The sequence below is a fragment of the Paroedura picta genome, chromosome 13 (genome assembly GCF_049243985.1).
Source record: "Paroedura picta isolate Pp20150507F chromosome 13, Ppicta_v3.0, whole genome shotgun sequence".
NCBI lineage: Eukaryota > Metazoa > Chordata > Lepidosauria > Squamata > Gekkonidae > Paroedura > Paroedura picta.
The window spans coordinates 4,361,854-4,388,450 of NC_135381.1; the positions used below are offsets into that span (position 1 = coordinate 4,361,854).

The 26,597-nt window shown below is 50.4% G+C and overlaps 1 protein-coding gene and 2 long non-coding RNA genes across 4 annotated transcripts in view; 2 read left to right on the forward strand and 1 right to left on the reverse strand.

Annotated features, from left to right (window-relative positions):
- The window catches only part of LOC143823218 (uncharacterized), a 44,818-nt gene that overhangs the window by 17,893 nt on the left and 328 nt on the right, over positions 1–26,597 (reverse strand). Inside the window, exon 2 of the long non-coding RNA XR_013226416.1 lies at positions 21,859–21,957. This is a non-coding gene — a long non-coding RNA (uncharacterized LOC143823218). The remainder of the gene's footprint in view (positions 1–21,858; positions 21,958–26,597) is intronic.
- On the forward strand, positions 1,640–2,993 carry LOC143823219 (uncharacterized). The gene is made up of 2 exons (XR_013226417.1): positions 1,640–1,828; positions 1,960–2,993. It is a non-coding gene; the product is annotated as an uncharacterized LOC143823219 (long non-coding RNA).
- The window catches only part of LOC143823215 (uncharacterized), a 575,613-nt gene continuing 558,815 nt past the window's right edge, over positions 9,800–26,597 (forward strand). Inside the window, exons 1-2 of one of the 2 annotated variants that reach the window (XM_077309308.1) lie at positions 9,800–11,375; positions 11,779–11,822. In XM_077309308.1, the coding sequence (XP_077165423.1) occupies positions 10,178–11,375; positions 11,779–11,822 (1,242 nt within the window). In that variant the 5' untranslated portion in view covers positions 9,800–10,177. Of the gene's footprint in view, positions 11,376–11,778; positions 12,157–26,597 lie in introns of those variants that run through there. The other variant, XM_077309309.1, reaches the window with a different exon arrangement.

Sequence of the window (26,597 nt, forward strand, 5' to 3'; positions counted from 1 at the left end):
AAGTGTGGTTTTGAACCCAAGTCTCCTAAATAGTAAGTACACTGCCCGAAGCACTTTCCCACATGGGACCTTCAAGGGCACGCTGGCAAACTATGGTTGAAAAGAAACATCTGACCTTCCCTTTCCAGATCACCTCATTTGAAGGCCTCTTTGTCCCAATAACAGAGTCCTCAGCCCATTGCAAAAAGAGACAATGGCAGGTAGTAAAGAAAGACACAAGACCAAGGTGATAAGTTAAATTATAAAACTTTATTAGATTAGGGGTAAATGGGGGGGGATAAAATTGCCCACATTTTGACTCATTGTGCCAGCCGCCAGCCAAGACGGGGCAGCTAACAAATGAAGGCCGTGCAGAGAAGGCGAAAAACCCGGATCCTCCAGGCCCAGTAGGGCGGGGTCCCGGGGGAAAATTCCTTCTCGGCCCCAATTCAGGCAACCGGCTGGAAGCAGCCTGCACGGTCAGGTTAAAATGGTGGGCCGAGGCCTGACCTTACCCATCAGGCCTCCCTAACACCGCAGGGACAGCCAGGGGCCATCCTCCTCGTGTCTTCTTGCCATTGGCTGGCGTCTTCTGCCTTCGGCTTCCTGTCCTCTTCTTGCCAATGGCTGGTGTCTTCGGCTCCTCCTCTTCTTGCCATTGGCTGGAGTCTTCTGCCTTCGGCTTCCCGTCCTCTTCTTGCCAATGGCTGGCGTCTTCGGCTCCTCCTCTTCTTGCCATTGGCTGGAGTCTTCTGCCTTCGGCTTCCCGTCCTCTTCTTGCCAATGGCTGGCGTCTTCGGCTCCTCCTCTTCTTGCCATTGGCTGGAGTCTTCTGCCTTCGGCCTCCCGTCCTCTTCTTGCCAATGGCTGGTGTTTTCGGCTCCTCCTCTTCTTGCCATTGGCTGGAGTCTTCTGCCTTCGGCCTCCCGTCCTCTTCTTGCCAATGGCTGGCGTCTTCGGCTCCTCCTCTTCTTGCCATTGGCTGGAGTCTTCTGCCTTCGGCCTCCCGTCCTCTTCTTGCCAATGGCTGGCGTCTTCGGCTCCTCCTCTTCTTGCCATTGGCTGGAGTCTTCTGCCTTCGGCCTCCCGTCCTCTTCTTGCCAATGGCTGGCGTCTTCGGCTCCTCCTCTTCTTGCCATTGGCTGGAGTCTTCTGCCTTCGGCCTCCCGTCCTCTTCTTGCCAATGGCTGGCGTCTTCGGATTGTCTTCAAGCCAGTGGCCGGCCTCTTCTGCTTCTGCCTTGGGACTGCCGTCTTCGCTTCTTCTTGCCAATGGTTTTCTGCCTTCGGCCCGCCATCTTCTTTTCTTCTCCCAATTGGCGGGCCTCTTCTGCGCCTCCGGCCCCCTCTTCTTTTCTTCTTACCCATTGGCCGGCGTCTTCTGCCTTCGGTCCATCGTCTTCGCTTCTTCTGGCCACCGGCAGTCTTCGGCAAGTTGGCCTCTCACTGGGAGAGGTAAAATTCCCATGGCTCCCGTGTGGGGGAGTGCGACATGAGAATCAGCCCGACCGGGGCTGGGGAGGGAATTACCTCGCTTGGTGAGGGTTTGCGTCCTCCTGAGGGAGGGGCCAGAGAGGGTGGCCTTTTATAGGGGGTGGTCTGATGACCTGGGGGGGCAGGGAGCATTGTGAGGTCGGGGAGGGGGCTTGGCTCCATTGTGACTCAACAAAGAGCAGCCCTTGGGCCTCTTGTCCAGAGGCAGCTTGGTGGTGTCTATTTTTAGCAAATTATTTTAATATCAATTTATTAATTTATTCAATGCATCTGTTCCATACCTTTCTCCCCAGTGGGCACCAAACAGCCTCCATGGGCATCTTGCCCTCCATTTCCCCTCAGATCAACCCTGTGAGGTAGGTTATGCTGATTGTTTATTTATGTATTCAAATCATTTCTACCCCACCGTTTTCTTCATCCTGTACCCCTCTGTTTTTCTTTTTAATTTTAACTAAAGTTTTATTTATTTTGCACACACAAAACAAAGAAACACGACGGAACCAATAGCCGATAACCTCACATCCCCCTTGAGAAATGATGTCGTCCAATTTTAATGTTGTGCCGACCCCTAAGAAAGCCCAAAGAGCGTGAAGATGTGGACCCTCCATCCAAGTTATGATTCTAGACAATTTCATGAAAGTCGTTTTAGTAATAAATTTCCCCTGATTTAAATTCCTCAAATTCAGTTAATGGATTTCTTTATTTGATCTTTAATTTCCTTCTTTTGGAGAAAGCTTAAAATTTGATGTTTCCACAGCCATTTAGATTGTTCTGGAAACCTTCCTTCACTTCAGAAATGAGGCCAGAGGGATATTAAAAAAATTTGCTAAAAACAGACACCACCAACCTGCCTCTGGAGGTGAGGTCAGAGGGCTGCCCTGCCTCTTTGTTGCGTCACAAGGAAGCCCCGCCCCCTCCCCGCCCTCACAATGCTCCCTGCCCCTATAAAAAGCCCCCACCCCTGTTGGCCTCTCCCCATCTGCTGGCGTGGCCTCACCAGCGAGGTCCATCCTTCTGCAGCCCTCCCTGCTGTCTCTCATCTGTCTCCCCATCGGGAGCAGTGGGAGTTCCCCACCTCTCTAAACGAGAGGCAACTTGCCGAAGACAAGAAGACAAGAAGAGAGATCGGGCTGCTTTGGCTGACCTCCCCAGCCGGGAGGCAGCTGAAGAACAGAAGACGCCAGCCCCGGCCAAGAAGACAATGAGGAGAACGGCCCCTGGCTGTCCCTGCGGTGTTAGGGAGGCCTGATGGGTAAGGTCAGGCCTCTGCCCACCATTTTAACCCGGCCGTGCAGGCTGCTTCCAGCTGGCTGCCTGAATTGGGGCCGAGAAGGAATTTTCCCCCGGGACCCCGCCCTACAGGGCCTGGAGGACCCGGGTTTTTCGCCTTCTCTGCACGGCCTTCATTTGTTAGCTGCCCCGTCTTGGCTGGCGGCTGGCACAATGAGTCAAAATGTGGGCAATTCTAACCTCCCCCCCCCATTTAAACCTAATCTAATAAAGTTTTATAATTTAAATTTATCAACTTGGTCTCGTGTCTTTCTTTGCTGCCTTTAATTGTATCTTTTTCAATGGGCTGAGGACTCTGTCCTTTTGTTGGGTTATTAGAAGTGAGCTGTGATTCACGAAAGCTTCTATCCTGCCCCAAATTGTGCTAGCCGTTTCTGCACTCCTGGAACACTTTTTTCTATTGCTGTAGACAAACATGGCTATGCATGTTGTTCAGCCAATCCACACGTGTTTTCAAACGCCTACCCTTTTGTATCTCGATGACAGCCTCACTGCTGTGTTCCAAAATTGCAGGTGGTACTTGACAGTTAAAAAGTCAGCAGGAAACCCCCCCGCCCCCCCAAAAAAAGCCAGTCCTTTGCTCCAAGAGATGAAAGGAGTGCATCAGCTGGAGTTCAGGTTTCAGCATACACTTAAGAGAAATGTACAATACTGTGGGTTTAAAAAATAAACTAATCATAAAAATCCAAAGAACTGGGCATCGTATGTAGATGTCATGGCCTTCAAAATTCGGAGAAGCCAGTTTCTTCTGTAGGGTGCTTAGGGTCAATTCAGGATGGAACTCAAAGTCCCAGAGAAATCAGACTCAGCTGGAATTTACGTTGCAGTCCTGAGGGCTACGTTCCTGCAATTCAGCCTTGTTTCAGAGCCAGCCCCTCTCCACTCTATTAAAAATTTCAGCCATTTCTAATGAACAGAAGACAGGCATTGGCAAGCAGAAAAGACAACTAGAGGCCGAAGGCAGAAGAGGCCCCTCCTCCAGCCCCTCCCTCCCCTGGCTCCATCCCTAAATCACTAGCTATTTCCCAGCCCTGAGCCATCAAGCCTCCAGGCCAAAAAGGCAGAGCGGTTTCTCAAAGAAGGCAGCTGCTTTGTCACGGTGGTTGGTAGGCCCCGTTTATTCACAGGTCCTGCTTCCAAGGCGCAGATGCTCCCCCAGCTGCTTGGCAGGGCTACCAACCTCCAGGTGTTGGCTGGGGTTTCCCCAGAATTAGCACTGATCTCCAAGCGACGGAGACCACCTGACCTGGGGCAAGTGGCCACTGTGGACGGTGAATTAGATGGCGTTAAACCCCAAATCAAATCCTTCCCAGTCCTAAATCCCGCCCACCTCTGGCTCCACCCCTCAAAAGTCCAGGCATCTCCCTGCCCAATGCTAGCAACCCTCTGCCTGTCACAGAAACAACCAAGGAGGCAAGCGAGCCAACTAACCCAGCTGTCAAGAAGGAAATGAAGAGGCTTCCAGCCTTCCCATCCGGAGATTCTGAACATATTTGGAGTCAGGTGGCATTGAGTCAAGTGTCTCCATGGTAGCTCTTTGGCAGCACAATGTTTGTCCACAACGGTTCTTTTTTCATGTGGAGGCCTTTTGGGTGTTCATGGAGAACTGTCACTGATATTTGCTCCCCTCTCTGCCACGGAAGCTGGCCGGGCGACCTTGGGCAATCACATTCTCTCAGCATGATCCCACTTGCAAGGGTGTTGTGAGGAGAAGATGGAGGAAAGGATGACTTGAGCCACTTTGGGTCCCGACTGGAGGCAAATGCGGGGTAGAAATGAATTACAGAAAGCAATAAAAATTTCCCCGCTGCAACTCCCTCACAGGGTTGTTGTGAGGAATCGGGAGTATAGGAGAGCTGTGCAGGTTGCTTGGGGTCCCCATTGGGGAGAAAGGTGGGGTACAAATGCATTGAATAAATTAATAAATTGCTTGATATTAAAATAATTTGCTAAAAATAGACACCACCAACCTGCCTCTGGACATGAGGTCAGAGGGTTGCCCTGCCTCTTTGTGGAGTCACAAGGAAGCCCAGCCCCCTCCCCAACCTCATAATGCTCCCTGCCCCCCTAGGCCAGGGGGCCACCCCGTATAAAAGGCCACGCTGCCTGGCCTCCCCCCCGGGAATGCCACACCTCTCCCCGAGGGGTAACCTTCTCCCGCAGTCCATTCCCTGAACGGGCTGCCCTCTAGTGGCTCGCCCAGGGACGGGCTGCCGCCTCGTGCTTGATGCGCTTCCCCCTCGGGAGCGCACGCATGGAGGCAGAAGAGGACGGCCGGTGGCGAGAAGACACGAAGACGGCGAGCCAGAGGCAGAAGGCAGCGGCCGTTGGCAAGAAGAAAAGAGGATGACGGGCCAGAGGCAGAAGAAAGACCCCAGCCAATGGCATAGAAGAGGAGGAGCCAAAGATGCCAGCCATTGGCAGGAAGAATAGAGGATGACGGGCCGGAGACAGAAGACGCCAGCCAACGGCAGGGAAGAAAAGAAGACGGCGAAAGGCCGAAAGGCAGAAGACACCGCCACTGGTCAAGAAGACCAAGAAGACGGCAAGCAGAAGGCAGAAGATAAAGTCCCTGGCCAAGAAGACAAGAAGAGGACCGACCTCTCACCCACAAGTTCCTGACTGTCCCTGCGGTGTTAGGGAGGCCTGATGGGTAAGGTCAGGCCTCGGCCCACCATTTTAACCCGGCCGTGCAGGCTGCTTCCAGCTGGCTGCCTGAATTGGGGCCGAGAAGGAATTTTCCCCCGGGACCCCGCCCGACTGGGCCTGGAGGACCCGGGTTTTTCGCCTTCTCTGCACGGCCTTCATTTGTTAGCCGCCCCGTCTTGGCCGGCGGCTGGCACAATGAGTCAAAATGTGGGCCATTTTATCTAATTTAACTGTAATAAAGTTTTATAATTTAAACTTATCATCTTGGTCTTGTGTCTTTCTTTACTGCTTGCAATTGTATCTTTTTGCAGTGGGCTGAGGTTTGGGAGGGCCAGTGTGGGCTAAGGGTTAGAGTGGCGGCCCTGGGAGGAGACCTGAGTTCGAATCCGCACTTGTGCCACGGAAGCCAGCTTGAGTAACCTTGGGACAGTTGCTCTCTGTCTAACCTAACCTGTTTTTAAATAACTTTCATTTATTCCACACACAATAAAACAAAATGCAAGAAAAACTGCCAATAACCTCACATCCCGTAGAGCAGGGGTTAGTCAAACTGCATTCCTCCAGATGTCCATGGACTACAATTCCCACGAGCCCCTGCCAGCATTCGCTGGCAGGGGCTTCTGGGAATTGTAGTCCATGGACATCTGGAGGGCCGCAGTTTGACTACCCCTGCCATAGAGAAATAATGTCATCCATTTTTAATATTGTACTGACCAATAAGAAAGCAAAAAACGTGAAAATACAGACCTTCCGTCCAAGTTTGTTATGATCCTAGATACTTAGATTAAGAGAAACTTCTCAAAGTATTGGAATTCATAAATAAGTTGAGCAGAGTTATTCAACAGTAGATTTAATTTCCCCCTAGCTTGTTTTAGTTATCTCTGTAAATATATTTTCCCAAAATGTTCTCTAACTGGACAGGACTACAACGTATTATGTGTAAGCATCTTCAATTCTCTATTCTTACTCTCGATGAGCTACCTTGCCTGGACTAAGAAACCCTCTGAGACCTCTTTAATCAACCTCCAATTCAATTCAATCTTGATACTGCCCTTCACCTCATCTATATTTTGATTTAACTCATCAAATTCACTTAATTGCTCTGTTTCTTGGACACTTAATTCCCTGCTTGCAGAGAAACCTTAAAATCTGATGTTTCCACAGCCTTTTAGATCCTTCTGGAAACTGCCCTTGACTCCAGAAATGACTGTTTTTATCCTGAGGCCAGAAGGCTGACTGGACCCTTTGCTGGGTCACAATGAAGCCAAGCTCCCCTCCTCGACCGCACAATGCTCCCAGGTACATCTCAGGCCTATGGGGTCTCCTCAACAACATCTCTCTTGGGGGTATCTTCCTCCTGCCATCTCTTCCTGAGTGGGACCATCCGCAGACCATCAATGGATCACCCCGACAACAGCAACTGAAGAGAGGCCTGGTTTGGTGTGGTCAGGCCCAACTTTAAAAGGCCAGCTCACCCCACCCACCATGTTAAGCAGGCAGTGCAGGCTTACAGCTGGTGGCCTGAATGGGAGCGGAGAAGGAATTTTCCCCTGGGACCCCGCCCAGGTAGGCCTGGGGGTTGCAGGTTTTTCGCCTTCCCTGCCCTGACTTCACTTGGTAAACTCTGGGCTGATCTGCGTGTGATGCTTCTCTCTGGGTTCGCCCGGGGTCCTGCGAAGCCAGGCTGGCTACAGGAGGTCCCATGCTGAAACTTTGGTCTTGGGTTTATGGAGATCATCCCTGTGCATTTCTTATGCATCTGGGAAAGAGGTTTTGATATGGCATTCCCAGGCACGTCCGGTCCAACGGGACCCAGGGCAGGCCCGGAAAAAGGGTTAGTCCCAGAGAAGAACATCGGGGTGTGCTTTCTGGTGAGAGAGGGTGGGGAGTTTATTGTGGGGAAGGGCTAGAGCAGGGGTAGTCAAACTGCGGCCCTCCAGATGTCCATGGACTACAATTCCCAGAAGCCCCTGCCAGCATTCGCTGGCAGGGGCTCCTGGGAACTGTAGTCCATGGACATCTGGAGGGCCGCAGTTTGACTACCCCTGGGCTAGAGTAATGGGGTGATAGCAGCTGAGATTCTCAGCTGCTATCACCCCATTATTTAAGCACCTGGGCTCTAACTAGCCCCTTTGGCAGTTAACCCCACCCCTCACCCCTCTCACTATATGAAGCTATTCTGTTTCATCATTATCTGACAAAATGGGCATGCACCTGATAGCTCCTCCCTTGCAGAAAGCTTTGTTTGTTTTACAGATGCTGCTGGACTCCTACTTGATTCTGCTGCTTCAGACCGACAGGGCAAGCCACCTGAAACCTTATTCAATTAAGCTGATTTCCCTGTATTTATTTGCCTGGTGGCTTTTCTTCCATGTCTCGGAAGCAAGGGTCTCCTTTAGTAGAGTTGTGGGGGGAGACTTGGATGCCACCTGGAGGCTGCTAGAGGGCCAGAGAACAAGAACAGCACCTGCAAAACTCACAAAGGGCATCTATGCCTTTCAGTCCTCCTCCTGCAAGGACTCAGGTCCAGCTGTTGGTGATAGCAGCCAGCGCTTCTCCTTCTGAGCTCCTGTCTCAGAAGCTATTGGTTGAGAGGTTCACTATTCTTCCATAGCTCCCTCCTGGTCATGGTTGGTTTTTTTTTTGGGGGGGGGATTTGGATATGGCTCCTCTTTCTCATCTGTCTCATCCTCATCGCCGGCTTCCATGAGCTGACTCCTGACTGCTCCAGTGGATCTCTGCTCATTCCCGGGATCCAGCAGGATTCAAGGGCAGCAACTCAGCAGGAGCTTTCCTGAGAAGTTAAATGACTGGTCCCTCCATAGCCCTATAATCACCCCCATGCTGCAAGGTGCCAGGAAGAATTTGGGGTGGGGCTGGGGCTGGGGCTGGGGCTGGGGAGGATGAGTACACAGGCACACACAAACTCCATAGTAATCACATGGAGTTGGGTTGAATCCTAGGGCATCTCCCTGTAATGTCACCATTTCTGGTTTTCCACTATGGACCCCCCCCCCCCCCCACTGGCTGGGAACAAGAGTAATCTTCTGGATGGCCCTCCAACCACACAACCTTCTAGATCAACCTTCTGCAAAGGCCTGGATTTTCCCCAAGAGTAATTTGGGGTGCAATGGCACAGAGTCCCCCCCTTCCAAAACAGCCCTTTTCTCCAGGGGAACTGATCTCTGTAGTCTGGAGGAAAGCTAATTCCTGGGGACGCCCAGGTCCCACTGGGAAGCTGGCATCCCTATGAGCAGCTGTTTGGCCAGGGAGGATGGCAAATGGATGATGCTCAGCTACAGTTCATGATCAAGTCTTGGAGTGGAGCTGGGATTGCCACCTTCTGGCTGGGAAGCCCCTGGAGACTGGGAGGGGACCAGTAGGGCAGGGGAGGGGACCAGTAGGGTAGGGTAGGGGCGGGGGTGGCTTCATTGTGACATAATGCCACCGGATACCCCTTTAGCTTTTCAGGTTTCTCTGCAAGCAGGAAATTAAGCATCAAATAAACATCCATTCTTTTAATTTGAAAAAATGATATGAAATACGGATAAGGAGCAAGGGAAATTAATTAGAAAATATTTAGGGTATGATTAATGCACAGGCAAACTCTGGTGCAGACAATTAAAAATCACTAGGAAAGAGAAGCAAATGCTAAATTGGTGACAAGGACTGGCAAAAAGTATTTCAAAAAATGTCCCTTCATATCAAGTGGAAAAAATTTAACATTAAAAACAGCTCAAAGGGAATATAGGGAATAGAAATGGTAGGTTTGCAATTATATGTTTATACATATGTCATGCCCCTGCACGGTTATAAAGCAAATTTTGGGAAATTACTATTTACAGAGATCATTAAAATAAGCCAGGAACAAATAACACTTACCTCTGAATTCACCCCTCTCAACTTATTTTTCAATGAAAGAAAATTCTTATAGTCAAAACAAAACACACTGATTTGAAAATCCGACTCCGGTATCTATTGGAAGACGTTACCTTTCAGAAACGACTTTCACGAAATTGTCTAGAATCATAACTTGGATGGAGGGTCCACATCTTCACGTTCTTTGGGCTTTCTGATGGGTTGGCACAACATTAAAATTGGACGACATCATTTCTCAAGGGGGATGTGAGGTTATCGGTTATTGGTTCCGTTGTGTTTCTTTGTTTTGTGTGTGCAAAATAAATAAAACTTTAGTTAAAATTAAAAAGAAAAACAGAGGGGTACAGGATGAAGAAAACGGTGGGGTAGAAATGAATTAAATACATAAATAAACAATCCTCAGCATAACCTACCTCACAGGGTTGATCTGAGGGAAAATGGAGGGAAAGATGTCCATGGAGGCTGCTTGGGTGCCCACTGGGGATAAAGGTATGGTACAGATGCATTGAATAAATTAATAGATTTTCTAAAAATAGACACCACCAAGCTGCCTCTGGACATGAGGCCCAAGGGCTGTCCGTGCTCTTTGTTGAGTCACAATGGAGCCAAGCCCCCTCCCCGACCTCACAATGCTCCCTGCCCCCCCAGGTCATCAGACCACCCCCTATAAAAGGCCACCCTCTCTGGCCCCTCCCTCAGGAGGACGCAAACCCTCACCAAGCGAGGTAATTCCCTCCCCAGCCCCGGTCGGGCTGATTCTCATGTCGCACTCCCCCACACGGGAGCCATGGGAATTTTACCTCTCCCAGTGAGAGGCCATCTTGCCGAAGACTGCCGGTGGCCAGAAGAAGCGAAGACGATGGACCGAAGGCAGAAGACGCCGGCCAATGGGTAAGAAGAAAAGAAGAGGGGGCCGGAGGCGCAGAAGAGGCCCGCCAATCAGGAGAAGAAAAGAAGATGGCGGGCCGAAGGCAGAAAACCATTGGCAAGAAGAAGCGAAGACGGCAGTCCCAAGGCAGAAGCAGAAGAGGCCGGCCACTGGCTTGAAGACAATCCGAAGACGCCAGCCATTGGCAAGAAGAGGACGGGAGGCCGAAGGCAGAAGACTCCAGCCAATGGCAAGAAGAGGAGGAGCCGAAGACGCCAGCCATTGGCAAGAAGAGGACGGGAGGCCGAAGGCAGAAGACTTCAGCCAATGGCAAGAAGAGGAGGAGCCGAAGACGCCAGCCATTGGCAAGAAGAGGACGGGAGGCGGAAGGCAGAAGACTTCAGCCAATGGCAAGAAGAGGAGGAGCCGAAGACGCCAGCCATTGGCAAGAAGAGGACGGGAGGCCGAAGGCAGAAGACTCCAGCCAATGGCAAGAAGAGGAGGAGCCGAAGACGCCAGCCATTGGCAAGAAGAGGACGGGAGGCCGAAGGCAGAAGACTCCAGCCAATGGCAAGAAGAGGAGGAGCCGAAGACGCCAGCCATTGGCAAGAAGAGGACGGGAGGCCGAAGGCAGAAGACTCCAGCCAATGGCAAGAAGAGGAGGAGCCGAAGACGCCAGCCATTGGCAAGAAGAGGACGGGAGGCGGAAGGCAGAAGACTTCAGCCAATGGCAAGAAGAGGAGGAGCCGAAGACGCCAGCCATTGGCAAGAAGAGGACGGGAGGCCGAAGGCAGAAGACTCCAGCCAATGGCAAGAAGAGGAGGAGCCGAAGACGCCAGCCATTGGCAAGAAGAGGACGGGAGGCCGAAGGCAGAAGACTCCAGCCAATGGCAAGAAGAGGAGGAGCCGAAGACGCCAGCCATTGGCAAGAAGAGGACGGGAGGCCGAAGGCAGAAGACTCCAGCCAATGGCAAGAAGAGGAGGAGCCGAAGACGCCAGCCATTGGCAAGAAGAGGACGGGAGGCGGAAGGCAGAAGACTTCAGCCAATGGCAAGAAGAGGAGGAGCCGAAGACGCCAGCCATTGGCAAGAAGAGGACGGGAGGCCGAAGGCAGAAGACTCCAGCCAATGGCAAGAAGAGGAGGAGCCGAAGACGCCAGCCATTGGCAAGAAGAGGACGGGAGGCGGAAGGCAGAAGACTCCAGCCAATGGCAAGAAGAGGAGGAGCCGAAGACGCCAGCCATTGGCAAGAAGAGGACGGGAGGCCGAAGGCAGAAGACTCCAGCCAATGGCAAGAAGAGGAGGAGCCGAAGACGCCAGCCATTGGCAAGAAGAGGACGGGAGGCCGAAGGCAGAAGACTCCAGCCAATGGCAAGAAGAGGAGGAGCCGAAAACACCAGCCATTGGCAAGAAGAGGACGGGAGGCCGAAGGCAGAAGACTCCAGCCAATGGCAAGAAGAGGAGGAGCCGAAGACGCCAGCCATTGGCAAGAAGAGGACGGGAAGCCGAAGGCAGAAGACTCCAGCCAATGGCAAGAAGAGGAGGAGCCGAAGACGCCAGCCATTGGCAAGAAGAGGACGGGAAGCCGAAGGCAGAAGACTCCAGCCAATGGCAAGAAGAGGAGGAGCCGAAGACACCAGCCATTGGCAAAGAAGGGGACGGGAGGCCGAAGACTCCAGCCAATGGCAAGAAGAGGACATCCCTGCGGTGTTAGGGAGGCCTGATGGGTAAGGTCAGGCCTCGGCCCACCATTTTAACCCGGCCGTGCAGGCTGCTTCCAGCCGGTTGCCTGAATTGGGGCCGAGAAGGAATTTTCCCCCGGGACCCCGCCCTACTGGGCCTGGAGGACCCGGGTTTTTCGCCTTCTCTGCACGGCCTTCATTTGTCAGCTGCCCCGTCTTGGCTGGCGGCTGGCACAATGAGTCAAAATGTGGGCAATTTTATTCTCCCCCCCCCCCCATTTAACCCTAATCTAATAAAGTTTTATAATTTAAATTTATCACCTTGGTCTTGTGTCTTTACTGTCTGCAATTGTCTCTTTTTTTGCAATGGGCTGAGGACTCTGTCCTTTGTTGGGACAAGGACCCATTAAAAATGCACCTTGTAAGTAAAACTGGTAAGGGACATTATGGCCTCCCCACCAGACTGTGCCAGTTTATTTAACCACACAAAGGCCAGATCCGGGATGAGGTGTATGATCCTTTATGTTCACACTGGCAATAGCGGTTTTATCTAGGCGTACGCCTCGTCCCTTCTGAACTGTTGACCAAACAAAGCATTTAACTTTTAAAAATGATGATTTTCACAGACAAACCTGCTCTCTCTCTCTCGTCTCAGGTTTTCAGCATTTGCTTCCTCCTCCTTATGCTTGTAATGAGCAACACGAATAGCAAACTTTCTCACGAAGGAATATTAATGAATAAACCATTAATGAAATATTATTTCAAATCCAAAGTTTTATTATTTCGGTCACTGTTATTAGGCGTGATAATAGCAAGGCCCTGAACGGACATTAATCATCCTCAAGAATAGAAGCGAACACTGAACAGATGTGGGAGATCCGTGTCAGAAGAAGGTAGTAAAGCCTGTTATTAAATAACAGGGGGAGTCAATCTGCGGCCCTCCAGATGTCCATGGACTACAATTCCCAGGAGCCCCTGCCAGCAAACGCTGGCAGGGGCTCCTGGGAATTGTAGTCCATGGACATCTGGAGGGCCGCAGTTTGACTACCCCTGCTGTACAGTTTGGCTTCTGCTCGTGATTAATCTATGCTCAGGGCCTCTCTATTACTATAGTACAAATGACAGTTGTGTGTCATGAGTACTTAATAGAACATTTTAAACCCACAATCCAGTAAGAGTTAAGCATTAAGAAAAGAAGGCAACAGTCCAGGGGCCATTGACTCCAGCCTCCTGTCTCACAAAGTAGCCAATAGGTTGGTTTGGAGGTCCAACAAGGCAAGGCTCAGAGGCCGAGGCCTTCAGAACATGAGGAGAACCCAGTGGGATCAGAACAGTGGCCCATTTAGTCCAGCTTCCTGTCTCCCACAATTCCTCTGGAGGGCCAACAACAGGGCACAGAGGCCAATCCCTTCATAAGGACATCAGAAGATCAGGGGTCCATCTAGTCTAGCATCCTGCCTCACACAGTGGCCAACCATTTCCTCTGGAGGGCCAGCAACAGGGCAGAGAGGCCTTCATAAGAACATAAGCCCTGCTGGGTCAGACCATGGGTCCATCTAGTCCAGCATCCTGTCTCCCACAGTGACCAACCAGTTCCTCTTGAGGGCCAACAATAGGGCACAGAGGCCAATCCCTTCTAAGGACATCAGAAGAGCCCTGCTGGGTCAGACCAGGGGTCCATCTAGCATCCTATCTCACAAAGTTCTTCTGGAGGCCCAGCAAAAGGGCAGGGAGGCCTAGGTCTTCATATAAACATAAAGAAGGTCCTGCTCTTTATCAAGAAACCACAGCTTTTCACGAAACCCTGGTCGTAAGCATGGTCTAAGGCAGGGGTAGTCAAACTGCGGCCCTCCAGATGTCCATGGACTACAATTCCCAGGAGCCCTTGCCAGCATTCGCTGGCGAATGCTGGCAAGGGCTCCTGGGAATTGTAGTCCATGGACATCTGGAGGGCCGCAGTTTGACTACCCCTGGTCTAAGGTTTGGGCTCACCTGTCTGAACATAATTTTTATTTCTGTCTTTAATTTCAGATTTATATACTACTGCTCTCAGTATTGTCTCATGGTGGTTTACGTAAAACGATTAAAAAACTACAACACAAGCCCCCTCTTTATGTTTATATGAAGACCCTGGTCTCTATGCTCTTTTGCTGGGCCTCCAGAGGAACAGGATGCTGGACTAGATGGACCCCTGGTCTGACCCAGCAGGGCTCTTCTGATGTTCTTCTGAAGGCCTCAGCCTCAGTGCCCTGCTGTTGGTAACACCGAGCCCCCACCTTGGCTTCAACCATACACCTGGTGGAAGAGCTCTGTCTTACAGGCCCTGTGGAATGTTGACAACTCTTACAGGAACCTTAGCTCTTTCGGGAGCTCATTCCACTAGGTTGGGGCTACGGCCAAAAAGGCCCTGTCCCTGGTCAAGTCCAGACGAATGTCTCAGGGGCCCGGGACAGCCAGCAGATGCATACCCGCAGAGTGAAGCGCCCTGCGGGGAGCATAATCAGATAAGCGGTCCCGCAGATAAGTAGGACCTAGGCCACGTATAGACTTGAAGGTCAAAACCAAGACCTTGAACTTGACCCAGAAGCAGGTTGTCGAAAAGGGGAAAGCGTTTGGCGAGGAGCTGCTTTCATCCGTACGGAGACGTCGATTTGGCTTTAATCAGGAAACCCGCTCCACGCACCCAAAACGCCCCCCCCTCCCATATGCCGCTCACGAGTAATGCTGTCCCGTCAACGGTCTGGGGAATTTTAACAGGTGGTTGACAAACACATTACTGCAAGTCATCTCTTTGCCTACCTTTGTTTCTGAAGGCAAAGGCTGGGTGGGGGGCTGGGGGAGATGTCTTTATTGTTACATGTTTCGGGGTAATGCACCAGCTGCTGTTTATGCTAATTCTTGCTTAACTTGCAAATAGACTCAGGTTTAGTTTGTACCATGCCAGCTGTCGGGAAAGGCGTCGAAAGAAACAGATCTCGGCTTCAAAGACTGCCTCTGCTCCCTGGTCTTGTTGTCCAATTTCTCCCCCGTGTCTCTGGAGCGAAGGCCATTCGTCCGACAGAAAGGCGATGAACGGGAAGGAAAAATACGGCCCTTTGCCACGACTGTTGCATTGACATCAAAGCCTGGGTTAGGCACTGCGGGTAGCTATTCTCCAGAATCCACCAACATCTAGATCAGGGGCGCCTAAACTGCGGCTCTCCAGGGCTGATTCTGCACTTAACTTTGTTTATTCCGGTGTGCATCCTGCTGGATTCAAATCAATTTGAATTTGGGTCTTCCTTTATCCCCCACCCCCAATTGAAACAGAAAGTGTTCTGCACTGGATTGGGGAAGCTCAGATGGGGGTGGGGGAGCCAAGCACAGAAGGAGCCTCTTTCTTTTCTTGAAGGGGGGGATATTGGAGACACCAGAGGAGGGGGGAATAAATCCAAGAGGCAAATCTCTGCTGAAAGAAGCTTCTGGAGCTCAGTGACTTTAAGGGAAGCCTTGCAACCTGGGAATCAGGAAGACTTTGAACTGATGCCCTGGCCAATCATGGCTTTTCTACAGCTTTGGAGGCTAGAGGCAGCAAGTTAATTCGGGGGGGGGGGAGGGAAGCAGAGAGCTGCACCTTTACTCATGTCGATTTTTCAAATATCGAGGGTTATATCCACTCCTGGATATTGCGGGGGAAAGGTAGGGGCACCCTGGATTAATCATGCTTGTTGCAGCGGCCAAAATCAAAATGCAAATTGAATTCAGTGTAGACGACAGGGATTAATTTGAACTGGGACTGGGTAGAAAGCCCCGTGCAGACTACACCCAAATGTCCATGGACTACAATTCCAATGTGAACGTGTTGGAAGGGGCTCATGGGAATTGTAGTCCATCTGGACATCTGGAGAGCCAGTTTGGCCACCCCTTCATTAGACAGATTCCCCCCCGTTCGTTTTGCTGGCCTATTAACCCTTTGCTGCTCTGCGGTCTCACCTCTCGTTCCTCCGTTGGGCTGGGAGGACAAGGGCCACCCCTTTTTGCATAAAACACGAAACATATAAAGATTTTGCGTAACATGGTCATTATTCAATCACACCTCCATTCATTGGTCCAAGCCCTTCAGCTTTCGTATCCCAAGATGCCGTTCAAAAGGTTCCGAGCACCAGAACGGCACCTTCTCCAACCAATTACGAGCTCAGTAAGCCGGGACGTCTTCATCGGCCATCCACTCACGCTTCTGCATACCGTGCCATGAATGATTTCTGACAAGTCCCCACTTGGTCTTCTACCCAAAGCTCCCCTTGTTTAAGACGTCTCCCGTTTGAGTTATTTCCAAAGGACTCCAAAGTGCGAGACGTGTACCTCTGTGTTCCCCCGTGCCGGTGGGAAAATCAATACGGCGAGGAGGCCTCTTCTCATGATAGATGCTGAGCACCATTGAGTCAAGCACCCAGCACCGTCTCCAGCATAAAACACAACAGCTGTCAACGTGCGGAGGCAGCCAGGGAAGGTCGGACCAAAATGTGTTGGAAAGCAATAATGAAACTCGTATAAATGTTTGGGGGGGATCTATTACTTGCTGACGGGAGGAGACGAGATCCGGCTCGTCTCCCCTGCCGAGCAATTGAACGTCCCGTTTATTTGTAACGCTTGCCACGGTGAGTGGTTTCTCTTCTGTTTCAGAGCCTTTAAGGAGCGAGGAGGTTTATAGGATTATACACGGAGTGGAGAGAAAGTTGACAAAGAGACTTTTTTTCTTCCAAAATTCTAGAGCTGGTAGGCCTCTGATGAAGTAGATGGGCAGGAGGTTCAAGACAGACGAAAGGGAATACTACTTTACGTAGAGTGGGATTTGGGGTTGTGATGGCCATGGGAATAAGCCGCCTGCAAAGGTGATTCGATAGATTCGTGGAGGATAAAGCTATCAATGGCTACTTAGCCATGGTGACTGAGGGGAACCTCCCCATTCAGAGGCACTGAGCCTCTGAAGCCCAGGATGCGAATTCTGGAGAAGGTCTTAGCCTCTATGACGGTTGTTGGCCCTCCAGAGGAACTGGTTGGGTTGCTGGACTAGATGGACCTCTATAGTCTAGCAGGGCTCTTCTGGTGTTTTTGTGGCCTTGGCCTCTCTGCCCGGTTGTTGGCCATCCAGAGGAACTGATTTGCCTCTGTGTAAGACCAGACGCTGGCATAGATGGACCACTGATCTGATCCAGCAAGGCTTTTCTGATGTTCTCATGAAAGCCTCTGTGCCTTGTTGTTGACCCACCATAGGAACAGGCTGGCCACTATGCTGGTCAGAGTGGACAACATAGAACTAGATGGACCCATGCATTTGTTTCCTGTAAGTTAATATGAAATATTAATATTGAAGTGCCACATCACAACCAACCTATGGTGTCCTTCTAGGGTTTTCAAGGCAAGAGTTGTACAGAGGGCATTTGCCACGGCCTACTTCCACATCACAACCCAAGACTTCCTACGTGGTCTCCCATCCAAATGCTAACCACCTATGACCCTGCTTAGCTTCTGAGGAGTAACAGGGTCCAGCTCTCCTGAGCGACCTAGGTCTGAGCATCCCCAAACAGATATCGATCCAAAGAGCCCATGCCAGACCATACCGCAGGGCAAATCAAGCCCCCCAGGAGTTTGCTGCTGTTCTCCATCAGCAAGAGCATTGTAGAACAACAAAGAAAAAAATCACCCCAGAGCAGAGAAGGGCTCTTTTCCCTGACTGTTGTCTTGAAATCTAATCAGGAGAAAAAAGAAAAAGCTGGAGGCAGAACATCTGTAAAGCAGACAAGCAGATGTTTACGGGGCAGAGCTCCGCAGCCTCCCCCTCAAAGACATCAACCCATATTAACGATACCATCTCCACTGAACGAATTTGATTTCTCCCCAAACTAGATCCTTCCTTCCTTCCTTCCTTCCTTCCTTCCTTCCTTCCTTCCTTCCTTCCTTCCTTCCTTCCTTCCTCCCTCCCTCCCTCCCTCCCTCCCTCCCTCCCTCTTTTTAAAAGGACAATTTTATTCTTTGTTTTTCTGCAGCAAGGAGATGCAAAAGATCTGCTTATGAACATGGACATAAATATTGAGTAGTGCGGCAAAAGGGACCAGGAAGCACAGTTAGTGTCATTTTCTTAGCGGAGCACCTTTTGGGAAACTTTCCAGCTCTCTCTTTTAATTTTCTGGCTTTTGTGCGTGCGGGCCCGTCTTAGGAAATCTAAGCAAGTGTTGTGAACGCGTGGCGCAAATGGAACCAACCAACAAACAAAAAAACCCCACACAGCCCAACCACATACATAATTCAGAAGCAAAATTAATAAGATCCGAGAGAGTAGCTTCTGATTATGAACATTGGAGCCTATTTCGGAGGCTCATCAGCAGCTGCCACACAGCATAATACGAATCGGCAAGTGCCTTTCATTGATAGTTTCAATCCTCCCTTCTCTGCCAACTCAGGTCCTTTCCTGATCTCCACTGTAGATTTTCTTCTTTCCCAAAGCATGGCGCCTCCTCTTGATCTCAGAAGGAAAGTTTCCTTTGGTCCTTCGTTGGAAGAGAAGAAAGCTGACCCAACTTTAAATGGAGCCAGACTGGAAGCGGTTGAACACTATCCCAAGGGACGAAACTCCAAAATTCAAGATCTGCAATCCTCAAAAGTTTTCTATGTGCTTTTGACCTCTACACATACTCCAAGGGCAATGTGCACCCTGCAATTGCATCACTGCCCGACAGACAGCTCCGGATTAGTTCTCTGTAAGGATGAGTTGCGCGTTCTCTGCTGTTCACTACGCAAATCTGCATAACCAACCAGAAAAATGGAGAACTAAACCTAGGCAGGCATTCCTGTCTATTTGAAACAAGAACTTAATCTCTAATTCTCTGCCACAGGTGCTCTTCTAACACCAATATATTGGCTGTCCCTGGCCCAAGAGAAGTCTGCCTGGCCTCGACCAGAGCCAGGGCCATATCAGTCCTGGAGCTCAACTAGTGGAGCTATCACAGTTGTGCAGGGCCTGCAAGATGGAGCTCTTCTGCCAGGTGTTTGTTTGAGGCCAGGGTGTAGATTGCAAGGGACTTTATACCCACTCCCAGATCGACTAAATCCCTGCAGTCGACACTGAATTTCCATTTTGCATTTGGGCACTTTAAATTTTCCTTCTGCAACATGCACGATTGATTTGTGGTGACCCTACATTTCCCCGGTGATATCCTGGAGTGGATATAAGCCTCGATATTTCAAAAACCGCCATGAGTAAATGTGCAGATCTTTGCTTTTTGCGAATTAACTTGCTGCCTCATGCCTCTGATGCTGTAGCAAAGCAGTCTTCCCTGATTGGCCAGGGCGTCAGTTCAAATAATTTCTGGTTCCCAGTTGTAAGGCTTCCCTTAAAGTGACTGCGCTCCAGAAGCCCTCACTTCTCTCAGCAGAGATTTGCCTCTTAGATTTGTTCCCCCCTCCTCTGCTGTCTCCAATCTTCTCTCCTCCCCCCCTTCAAGAAAAGAAAGAGACTCCTGCTGCGCTTGGCACCCCTCCCTGCTCTGAGCTTTCCCAATTGAGCGCAGAACACTTTCTGTTTCAAGGGGGAACAGAGGAAGGCCCGAGTTCAAATCAATCTGAATTCAGCAGGATCCACAACAGAAAAAACAAAGTAAGTGCAGAATCAGCCCAGGATAGCAAAATATTCCACCTTGCCACCCAGAACCTCAAAATCCAGGCACTTCAGGCTGCGGAAAGACTGCAGCTGGGGGAAATTATTGTTTTTCTATTTCTTTATTATGTTGCTGTTTGGTTATTTTATGGGTGGTTTTAATGTATTGAGTTGATCGTACATTTGAACGTCGTGAGCCGCCACAAGCCGGTGACCCTGGGTGTGGCGGCATAGCAGCTCAAAGAATCAAATATATACCGACAAATAAAATAAAAGGCATTTCCCTCTCCAAAACTGTCTGGGGCCCATTTGAATGGTTAAAATTCTCGGAATGCGAATATCCCACCTGCTATTTAAGACTCGTCTTTGTCCTTTGACATCTGACGGGTTTTACAAGCACAGTCAACAGTTTTGTCAGGATCGGCCAGATGTTGCATTGTGAAACGACTGCGTTCCATCTTATCATTTTAGCATTATAAATATTTCTTTGCTAAATAGACTCCCTCCCAACGAGGCAACGTTTCACAGAGCCAGACATCTGGCAGACAGCGACGATAAACAAACATTCTCTATTCCGTTCCTTATGATATTCGTTGATGACAGCGGTTTCGGGTGCCTTCCTTTCCCCTCCCCGACGATTTCTATCCATGGCATTGCATCTGCCGTAAGTCGTTTAGGAGCGTCCTGCACACTAAAACGTCCATTTCAAAACAGGGATTCTCTCGTTGAAACGGTGGAGACGAGAGCCCCACGAGAACCCCTAGCTGGTGAAGTGGGCCCTCGACGGCTGAGACTGGCTGCAGCAGAAGTTCGCACACTTGGATTCAATGGGGAGTTATTACAGCGAACAAAAAAAGAAATAGAATGCTTAAGACCACTGCAGATGCTCTGATGTTATGGGATGACAGCGGAAGGTAGTGGTGGAGGAGGACGGATGAGAAAGTGAGCAGTGCTCAGCAATGCATAACTGGCACCTCTGGTGCAGCCCATCTTCTCTCCGTCCCTCTCTGTCGGTGGCCATTTCTGTGGCCTTGGGGTACCCACCACATACCTCCCGTGGGCCATGAGCAGGAGCTACAGCATCCTGTCGACAGAGCATCTGGTGGCCACCACACACTGCTGATCCTGTGTCCTGATAAATCCATGTCCCTGGTGCCACAGCCTGATCTGCCTTGCTTCGCCCCCTGCTCAGCTGGTCGGCACACTGGGAGAACAAAGTGGCAGCTATCTGGCTGAGAGCCTCCAAGGCGAACTGCGCGGAGAGCTTGGCTCATCACAGCAGGGGAGGAAACCAGAGCCCTGAAGCATGCACAGAACACCTCGACCACTCCATAATCACCAAGCCCCACCCACCCACTGCCCCTCCCCATAAACGCTGTAGCCACGTCACTGAACGTAAGCAGGTAAGCTTGCTTTTCGTGCTGTGCAAATACTGCAGAATCCCTAGAACTGACGGGAGAAAATCCAGATTTAGAACGCTTCCAGCTGTTGGAATACGCAAGACCTGCTGTGTGCATGATGGAGCGGAATATAAGGAGTGTCCTGCAGGGGGTGCCAGAGGAGATGCGCATTTAGCATAGTTAGATCAGGAACCTCCTCATCTTTTCCCCCCCTGAACTATCTCCTCCAGCTTCCTGATTGGCTCCATGGGAGACTTCCAGTTCCTTTGGGCACGCTTCCTGCTTGTTTACAGAAGCAACAGACAACAGTTGTTCTCTCTTTCGGTGCAAAGTTGTTTCTCTTCCCAAATTTGATACTTTGGGCTGATCCTGCGTTGAGCAGGGGGTTGGACTAGATGGCCTGTATGGCCCCTTCCAACTCTATGATTCTATGATTCTTCCTAATACAACTATTTTTTACTGTTTTAACGAGCCTCGCTCCTCTTTGCATAAACTGGGCCAATGCTGACAACCTTTAAGGTAGATCTGCATGGTCCCCCATAGCTACTGGCACAGCCCCCCATCTTCCCTGGCACACTGTTGCCCTCCCTTGCCCCCCCTTCCCACGAAAACGGCAGAATCGTGCACAATTATGGACGCCCCCTCAATTTCTCAAATGAGTTTCACCTCCGTGCTCGCTCCTTTCCCCGATACCGTTAAGACCAGAGATTGTCGACAAGAAAGCAGAAACGAGGCCCGATAGTCTCGTAGGGGAGGAAGACACGTTGCCAACAAAACACATTAATTGCCCGTGGAAATCGATGCGGAGCAGGGAGACTCTCCGAACAAGAGACAGAATTAAATGCACAAGCCCTATCAAATCTGATAATCCCTTTCTCAAAATCCGGGAGGCCGCTCGGCAAAGCAGGCGGGGGGAGGAGCCAAGGTCACAACAACATGCAACAATTTTGGAAATGCGGCGCCTGATAATTGCACAAATCGCTCACCCACGCCTGCAGATCTGCATCATGCACTGTGTACAGCCATGGATGACAATGCTCCCGGCCTGTCCATCAGCTGCCAGTTCAGCTGATTCCTTTTATTTCCTGTAGGAAGGAAGATAAGACAGGAACGGAGTAAAAACACTTGTCTATATCAGATTTCGTTGCATGGCTTATGGGAAGGACTGGGGCTTAGTGGCTGGGAGCATGGTGCGCACACCAGCTTCAGTCTCAAATGTCCCGAGTTAGAGGAATCTTGGCTGTGGGGCTGGTTTGCTCTGAATTGGGGTATCCCTGTTGACTTTGGGGGTGGAGTCAGGAGTGGGCGGGATTTGGAGTGGGGAGTGGAGAATAATGCGATGGAAAGCCACCTTTTTCTCCAGGGGACCTGAGCTCTGTAGTCTGGAGATGAGCTCTAATTCCAGGGGATTCCCAGGGCCCACCTGGAGGCTGGCATCCCTACTCTACCTGTGAACCTGGAGAACTGCTGCCCGTCAAGACAGACCAGGGCTCCCCCCCCCCTTGTTGAGAGGCAGCATTGTATAGTGGTTAGGAATGGCAGCCTCTTTGACTCCCCACTCCTCCACATACTGCTGGCGGGGGGAAATTTTGGGCCAGTCCCAGTTCTCTCAGAACTCTCTCAGCCCTCCTGCCTCACAGGGTGACTGTTGTGGGGAGAGGAAGGGAAGGCAATTGTCAGCCGCTTTGAGACTCCTTCTCGTACAGAAAAGCGGCATATAAGAACATGACCATATACGGTCATATCAACTGATATGGGGGCGTGGCAGGGGGCGTGGCCATCTGACATCACTTCCAGGCTGCCTCAAGGCCTAAAAAATATTTCAAGCATACCTCCATGGTCAAAACGCTGGTTTAAGGAACGTCCGGTACCGCTCCTTGGGAAAAGCTAGACTGAAAGACAGGCATTCAATAAGGATATTCTTAGAGAAAAGGTTTAGCCAGTTTGAAAATGAGCATCAGGTCAGACTCCTGCCCAGCTGGGCTTTGCTGGAAGGATTGATGCTGGTTTTGCATTTGGTTCTGGATGCTGGGGATCAGGCAGCGCCCACAAAATGTGTTGGTAAGAAGGTCTGCAGTGAGTCAGAGTTATCTCTTCAACTGATGTCAGCAAAACTTTAAGTTTTTCGCAAAGGGCTGAGTGAATTGTCTAATTGTTGCCACTGTAGCGTACACATACTTGTCTGTCCTTTACACATATGCTATGGATGTCTCATTTGTACTTTCTGTAAGGAAGTTACTACTTATATCAATTGTGTATTGGAATGTTCATTGATTTCTGAGGATGTAAATCCTTTCCGGCTGTTTGCCCGTCTCTTGGAAGCTCACCAAGGGGCAAAAGAAATGGACCCTTCATGCCCTTACTGCGACTAAAAGATGATGCCACTGGAAAGATAAAATCCTGCCTCCAGTAAATCAACAGATCAAGAAGAAGAAAGAGCTGTTTTTTCACACCTTGCTTTGCTTTTCCCTACCCGAAGCAATCTCAGAATAGCTTACAAACGCCTTTTCCTCCTCCTCCCTAAACAGCTGCTTCTTAAAAATTAGGCCTTCACACCTGAACAACTCTGCTTCCATCCAGGTAAGCATGCTGTCCTGCTCCAAGAACCCGCAGCCTGGTCTGTTTACTCATGAGTAGGTACTTGTGCCCTGCCTAGCCGAGTTTGCAGATATCCCAATCGGATCGAAATCTCTCCGATCAAAAACTGGCATTGCCTTCCCTCTCCGTTTCTGTCTTTCTGAAAGCGTTGCTTTGATGGATGATCCTGATGCGTTATTAAAATAATGAATTGTGTACTGGTACATTACATTTAACAGAGTCTACACAGAGGCGAGTTACGTCTGCTAGCTATTCATCAAATACTCAGGAACAAAAGGTTGATTAACGGTGTTTTGCATATTTACAGCCGGGATGAAAAGTATAATAAAGTGTCAGAAAAGTTACGGGGAGATAAATTATTGAAATGTGTTTACATACAAGCGCACGGAGGTTGCCTCATTGTGTAGCATTTGCATATTGATAAACACAAGGCAAGTCATTTGTTCCCGCCTCTTGGATCTGGGAAATTTTCCAATAAACTACCTTTGGCTTCTTCCAACTTGCTATTTTATGCAGGGAAATTGAGCATAGAGGCTGAGACCTTTCTATGAACCTAAGAAGAGCCTTGTGGTCCACCTAGTCCAGCATCCTGTCTCACACAGTGGCTAGCCAATTCCTTTGGAAAGGCCTTTGCAAGAACAGAAAAGCCCTGCTGGATCACACCTCTGGTCCCTCTAATCCAGCATCCTGTCTCACACAAAGGCCAACGGGTTCCTTTGGACAACCAATAAAAGGGCTCCCATTTTCTCTAGGGGCAGTGATTCCCAATCCCCGGTCCGGAGACCGGTCCCGATCCATGGATCAGTCGGTACCAGGCTGCAGTTCCTTCTCGTCCTCCTTCCCGGCTGCTGCCTCGGGGGCTGCCCTGCCACTCTGCTGCTGGCTCACCTTTGGTGCTCTCCAGCAGCCGCCATGGCTGGGGCTCCCCCTCAGCGTGGCACTGCACAGCTGCTGCTGGCAGCGCCCCCCCCCCCCCAGCATGTGGCGGGAAGTCAGGGGTGCCAGCAGGAAAGCAAGTGCAGCAGGGGCTTAGGTGGCGGCGATGTCCCTCGGCAAAAGACTACCCCCCCCCCGGGCCTCAGTAAAACTCTCAAGCGTTGACTGGTCCCTGATGATAAAAAGGTTGGGGACCATTGCTCTAGGGAACAGAGGATGTAGTGACAGACACAGGGGGAAAACAGCTTTCAGGGGGGATTAGATATGAGGTTATTTATGAGGTTAAGGAGCGGCATGTTCATTCTCAGCAGCAAAGGACTACATGTTAAAATGAAGTCAGCTCTGTCGCTTATCTAGCAACATCCCTGCAAAACCATTTGCCGAGGGTCTTTCTCAGAACGACGTCAAAAAACAGGGGGAAAAGACAAAGGTAGACTTCTGGGTTTAATTACAATGAATGGCATTGTTTGGCCAAGAAAGCAATTTATTTTTTTAAAAGGCCACGCAATTAGACGGACCTTCACGGTCTTGCAATCCCGGCTAAGGGATTCTACTTCAGAGTGACACAGGTCTTAATGAACTCATCCCATTCATCAGATGAGTGCAAGGAGAACAAAGGCACACCACAGGGAAGTTCAAAAAAGGAAGGTCCTGGGAGGCCATTCTGCATGTTTTTTTTTAAAAGCCCTCTCTATTTGAAAACTGCAAACCTAAATTAATGATCTAGAACAGGGGTAGCCAAACTGTGGCTCTCGAGATGTCCATGGACTATAAGTCCCATGAGCCCCTGCTGATAGCATGTGTTGGCAGGGGCTCATGGGAATTGTAGTTCATGGACATCTCGAAAGCCACGGTTTGGCCACCCCTGGACTATAGCTTTGATCTGGATGGCCCAGGCTTGCCTGATTTTATCATGTCTCAGAAGCTAAGCAGGGTCGGCCCTGATTAGTACTTGGATGGAAGACCACTAAACATACCATGCCCAGAGGTTCATGGGAATTGTAGTCCTTGGATATCTGGGGAGTGAAAGTTTGGCCCCTCCTGCTGCATGGCCGTCTTCTTACCAGCCTGTGACCGTTCCAGAGGATGCCGTTATCCTCCCTACGTAAACCAGGAATTGCCTCGTGCGTCAATTAAAACAAAGGTACGTGCCCCGCAAGGTTGGAGAGTGTGTTCCTTTGTGCGAGGGCTCAAACCTCGTTGGATGAGGCCCAGCACGACACCAAACCAGCGAGGAGAACTTCCCACCAAGCAGTGCCAGAGGCAGCATGATGCTCAGCCTCAGTTCTGTGTCTGGGAAGAAAGGGAGCATCTGTGCACAACAGACCCCGCAGAACAGCCTGGCATTGCCAAGCTGGCCAGAACATATGGCGTCTATCCACATAAGCCCTGCTCTTCCCCAGCTTCTCCTTGGGATAGTTTGTATTGGAGGCCCAGGATCTTGGCTCGCAATTCAGCTAGAGAAGACATTTGGAATCGGAATCCGCCAGAGCCAGAAGAGGCCGCCCAGGGCCATCCAGTCTAACCCCCCACCCCACCTTCTGGGGGGCTTAAAAAATGCACACTCCGTCTCGTCAGGTGCTCCTTCATTCTCCTCGGAAAACCTTCCAATGGAGACCCCACCAGCATTTCTGTCGACAAACAGTCCTCACTGTAAGAAAATGCTTTCTAATATTTAGCCCATTGCTTCTTGTCCTTGTCTCTACAGCTGCAGTGAACAAGCTGATCCCCTCTTTGACATATCTACCTCAGCTGACATATCCCCCCCTTGCCCTCCTGCTCTCCGAGCGACACATCCCCAACTCTCTCATCCTCTCCTCGTAAGGCAGGGATTCCAACCCCTTAGCTAAGTAGGGTTGGATGGGAGACCTTCAAGGAACGCTAGCGTCATGGTGCTGAGGGAGGTAATGGCAAACCACTTTTGAACGTCCCTTGGCTGGTCACCTAATCTGGTGAGCCACGTTTGATTTCCTGCTCCTCCACATGCAGCCAGCTGGGCGACCTTGGGCTCGTCACAGCCCGGATCGTGCTGTTCTCACAGAGCAGTTCTCTCAAGGCTCTCTCAGCCCCACAGGGTGCCTGTGGTGGGGAGAGGAAGAGAAGGCGATTGTAAGCTGCTTTGAAACGCCTTCTGGTAGAGGAAAGCAAGGTATAAAAACCAACTCTTCTTCTTCTTCTAAATAACTAATAA